Source organism: Echinops telfairi, unplaced genomic scaffold, assembly GCF_000313985.2.
Source record: "Echinops telfairi isolate 266 unplaced genomic scaffold, ASM31398v2 ScPeMD7_53;HRSCAF=182, whole genome shotgun sequence".
In the NCBI taxonomy this organism is placed as follows: Eukaryota; Metazoa; Chordata; class Mammalia; order Afrosoricida; family Tenrecidae; genus Echinops; species Echinops telfairi.
In genome coordinates this window covers 3,690,079-3,695,219 of record NW_022103951.1, presented here as the reverse complement: position 1 = coordinate 3,695,219, position 5,141 = coordinate 3,690,079, and the positions used below count along the sequence as shown (strand labels likewise).

Sequence of the window (5,141 nt, the reverse complement as noted above, 5' to 3'; positions counted from 1 at the left end):
CAACCATGAAGATTCCAAAAGCCAGTAAACATATCACAGCAGCATTAGTAAATGCTTTTTTTTTTTGCTTTGTTTTAAAAATCTTGGACATGCTTACAAGTAGCCAAGCAAGATACAATTGCTCTCTGTTCATCAGGAGGGACAAAGGCAAAATGAGTCAGGAATAGGAGAATATGGAACATGTGGCCAACTGCCTCCAAGATCAACTGTAGTCTTTGCTCTAAGACCAGACTGGATGGTGCCTGGCTATCATTACTGAGCATTTTGATCAAAGATCTGAAAGAAAATTCTGATCAAAAGGAGGAAAGGAAATGAGTAACAGAACTTAATTCTCATGGAATTTAAACTTCCTATAAGCAGTGAGGCTGGGTTACCAGTCCAACCCTATGGCCCTAAGGTGATCTTTATCTCTGAAACCATAAACCCAAAATATCTCCTGATGACTCCTTTATAACCAAGTAACAGTCTAGCTCAACTAGTAAATACTATCTACGATGAGCTTTGTGTCCTTTTTTTAAAAAACAATCATTTTATTGGGGGTTGTACAACTCATCACAATCCATACATTCACCCATTGTGTCAAGCACATTTGTACATGTTGCCATCATCATTTTCAAAGCATTTTCTTTCTACTTAAGCCCTTTCTACTTAAGCTCCTCATATTTTTCCTCCCTCCTCCTCCCTCCCTCATGAACCCTTGATAATTCTTAAAATATTATTATCTTTTCATGTCTTGCGCTGTCTGATGTCTCCCTCTACCCCCTTGTTTGTTGTCCATACCCCTGGGAGGAGGTTATAGATAGATCTTTGTGATCGGTTCCCCCTTTCTCCCCCCACCTTCCCCTTCCCCTGCTGGTATGGCTACTCTCAATATTGGTCCCAAGAAGTTTAACTGTCCTGTATTCCCTGTGTTTCCAGCTCTTATCTTAACCCACCCAAGGGGAGGGTGTTGCTTATATCTCCACAGGGAAAGAGGGACCAGACTTCAACCCGGTACTCCAAGACAAGAACGCCACACACTGGCATGAAGCAGGGAACAAATAGAGAGGTCTGAGGGGCTGGCCCCATTACCAACTAAGTGGACAACCCCTCCTGCCCCCAGAAATATTCATTTTAGAGGACAGCACTGAAGCTACAGCTCAAGGAGAGGGGCGTGTCTGATCAGAGCACACAGGAGCAAACGAGGGGAGAGGAAAAAAGAGTAAAGCACATCCTGGCCCACCAAGCCCTGAGGACAATACTTCTGCTCAGAGCAGCCAATGCACAGAGGGGACCACAGGGCCGGCCCCACCACCATGTGACATGTTCCTCACTGACCCATAGCATAAGGTGACCAGACGTCCCGATTTTTAACAACTTGTCCCGCGGCGTTTTAAAAGAGTCGGTTTTTGGAAAGAATGCACGACAAGCTAGGGTATACGGTTTTCGGCTGCCATGTGGCTATTTCGCCAGGATATGAGTTTTATCAATGGTATCCCGCTTTTCCAATGTTAAAATCTGGTCAGCTTACCATAGCACCACAGGGACAACACTGGAGATACATGGTAGGAATTGTGCCGGCCCTGACCCCACCACACCAAGCTTTGTGCCCTTTTAAAAGCTTACTATATGGGAACAAATTGCTAACATCAACTCAAAGCATCAGATTGGAAACTGGGGAGAAAGGAATTCATGTCAGCAGGGGAGGCAAAAATAAAAAAAGGGATGGCTAAATGGCCGCACAATTCAAAGAATGTAATCAATATCACTGTATTGTACTTAAAGAAATTGTATATGTTTTCTTGTGTACATTTTTAACAACAGTAAATAAGAAATACATATTTAGAAGACCTCTTGGATACACTCTGGAGTATTTAATTTCTGTGCTATTATCCTCTTTGGAGTACTTTCTCTTGTGAAATTTCTTTATAATAGTTATGCTAAAGTTTCTAAATGATCATTTCTATTCATGACGTAGATAGCCCACCTTTCTAACATTCTCCTGGGCAAAACAAGAAACAAGCACCTTACCACAGAGCTGTATATATTTTTTCAAAACCAAGCTCATTGCCATAGAATCGATTCTGTTTCATAGTGACCTTGTAGGACTGGGTAGAACTGTTCCTGTGAGTTTCCGAGACTGTAACTCTTTACGGGAATAGAAAATCCCATCTTACTCCTGCAGAGTGGCTGGTGGTTTTTGAACTGCTGATCTTATGGTTAGCAGTCCAAGTCTAACCACTACACTACCAGGGATCTTGCATAAAGGTGTATACGATTTGGGGGCAAAACAAACACCAACTATAAACCACAAATCATGTGTCAACTCTATCTAGGAGGAAGATAGTATGGTACAAATTTCTATTGTTTTTTTTTCTACAAGTGATGAGCTGCCTACCTGTCTGTGGATAGACACATAAAGAAGCCTTTCCTTCATGTAACATACACACCTGAAGCATTTGCATCTTCACTTCCATGGATGTCTTCCCAACCCAGCTAACATGACCAGTGAACTTAATGTCCTGTTCTGGGCTTATGCTCTTCTTGCACAAATCTGCAAAACAGAAAGTCGCGGACTCAAGGAAACAATCAGTTCAAAAGACTAATGACTATATGCAGCTCAGTCTCCATTAGCCTGAGAGCTGAAGAAGTAGATGGTACCTGGCTACCACTATCGGCCACTCCAATCAGAACTAAAGGCCCTGGGCAGATTGTGACAAAGAGGTGGAGCCAAATCATTAAAAAAAAAAAAGATCAGGCTGGTGTGGTAGAAATTGGTACCAACCTGGAATGGAACCCACCCCTGGGGATCATCTTTCAGTGAAATAATAGACCCATAAAGTGAACAGTAACACTCACAGGGAAATTGCTCCTGAAAGCAATCAAGTGCCTATGACCAAATGGACATCATCATTTGCCCCCAAATTAAGTTCAGATGGCAGGAAGAGCCGCCAGGACAAATGGGCAAATGGAAACAGGGAGCCCGGGGAAGAACGGGAAAGAGTACTGCTATACTAAGGGGATTGTAATTAGTGTCATGAAACAAAAGGTGGATGAACTGTTGGAAAGAATTTGCTCACTGTTGAAACTAATTGTTGGAACACATTTGCTCTGTGCAGGTTTACCCAAACTACAATAAAATGTTCTTTAAAAAACAACAAAAGAGCAAATGATATTGAGGGCTAAAGTAGAGGGCAAATGTTTTGAGATTGATGAGGGCAACAGGTGGACATATGTGCTTGACTCAATGGATGTATGTATGGACTGTGATAAGAATTGTACGAGCCCTCAATAAAATAATTTAAAAAAAAAGAATAATGAGGGTAACAAAGGTACAAATGTGCTGTATACAACTGATGTATGTATGGATTGTGATGAGTTTTATGAGCCCCCAATAAAATGACTTTAAAACAAAACAACAAAAAACAAATTCAGAGAATCAATTAGGTGCCCAAATCAGTGAGAAATTTTCTATACTACGCAAGGAATTGCACTTGACATTTTGGCAAAGTCCACTACATATCTTTCTAGTCTTCAAAACTAATTTGTTTGACATATAAAAGAAACCTTTTTAATGGAAACATATATTAAAAAGATAAAAGTGGAATCACGCAAAACCTTTCTACCTCCAAAAAATTATATTTGGATACACAGACATTCTCATAAACATATGTATCACATAAAAAACTCCACAAAAGGCTAACATTTCCCTTAATCTCAAGAATATGAGGGGTACCCCCTCCAAAAAAACAAATCAGAATTTCTTGGCTTTTCAAAGCCAAGTATTTAAATTTTTTTACAAAACCACCTTATCACCTTTGAAGTACTCTCCATTACACTTAATACAGTTGTCAAATCTGCAATTCCATTCTTGGAAACATTTTTCAAACTCATGTTTGGATGGCTGAAAGCACCTCCCTCATTTTTTTCTTCACCTCTTCTATGTCGTCAAATTGCTGTCCTTTCATGTTGCTCTTCATTCGCAAAAACAAAAAGAAGTAAGGTGCATGGGGCAAGAAAGGCATGCTGTTTTTTGCCAAAAACTAATGCACGGAGATGGCTGGGTAAGCAGGTACATTGTCAAAGTGGCAAAATCAGTCCCCGTCTGCCACAAATCAGGCCTTTTTAGTTGCACACTGTTACGCAATCTTTCCAGAACCTCTAAATAATAGAAAGCTAGATTAACAGTCTGACCTGGTGGAATAAACTCCAAATGGACTAGGAGTCAACATTTTCATCTTTTCGGGAAGTTGATGGACATCTAGAACAAGGTTGGTCATCAATCAACATTTCATCTTTTTTGAAACAAGAAAACCACTTGCACACTTGAGTTTTTCCCATAGCACTGTCCTTGTAAGCTATGTTCAATATGCCAAAAGTTTCTGCGGCACTTTTCCCAAGCAGGAAACAAAATTTCACAGCTGCGTGCTGTTCTCTTAAACCAGTCATCATAAAAAATGAGCTTGGAGCAAAAAAATTCACTCTGACCAGAGAGAACCTTCCCAGGCAACACCACTGGCTGCACTAACTTAGAACCGACTCGCCCGATGCCCACCTACAGGGGAAAATGCATACTATGAAAGCTCTGCCAGAGTTTTGTTTTGTTTTTCAATTTTGGGGGGGAGTACTAAGAATCCCAAGGACACATAGAAAATGATACTGCTTACCAATTTTGTCCACCAGGGCTGTAACTATGGATAAAGGAGATGTGTGAGCTTCCTCAACTTTACTGTGCGTGTAGCAAACAAGAACTAGAAAAAACAGGAAAAGTATCAGACAGAGGAAATGGAAAATCATTTCTTAACATTTATAATTCATTCCCTGATATCTATAATAGTCTTATTTTGCTTTGAAAACTCCACATATTCCACCAATGATCTTATTCTATGATCAAAACCTTTTCTAAATCAAAGAGATCTGAAGATTCTTTCATCTAACTGCTCCTTTCATTTTAGATGTGAGGAAACTCAACCCAAGTGGCTCGTCAACTTGCCACAGATGTATGGTACCCACAGCAGAGTAACCAGCAGCACTTGAGTCTGACATTATCAAACAAACATCTTCAGAAGAAGGAACTCACTCACAAGTTTCCTCCTGACTCTTCCATCATCGTGAAACAGTAATTTTGCTCAGTTAGCCTCGTCCCCCTTAACATCCTCAGT

At 40.4% G+C, this 5,141-nt stretch overlaps 1 protein-coding gene across 1 annotated transcript in view; it reads right to left on the bottom strand.

Moving 5' to 3' along the window:
• The window catches only part of ACOT9 (acyl-CoA thioesterase 9), a 35,594-nt gene that overhangs the window by 10,722 nt on the left and 19,731 nt on the right, over positions 1 to 5,141 (bottom strand). Inside the window, exons 7-8 of the mRNA XM_004709991.2 lie at positions 4,647 to 4,730; positions 2,430 to 2,533 (exon numbers count right to left, since the gene is read on the bottom strand). Of these exons, the coding sequence (XP_004710048.2) occupies positions 2,430 to 2,533; positions 4,647 to 4,730 (188 nt within the window). The remainder of the gene's footprint in view (positions 1 to 2,429; positions 2,534 to 4,646; positions 4,731 to 5,141) is intronic.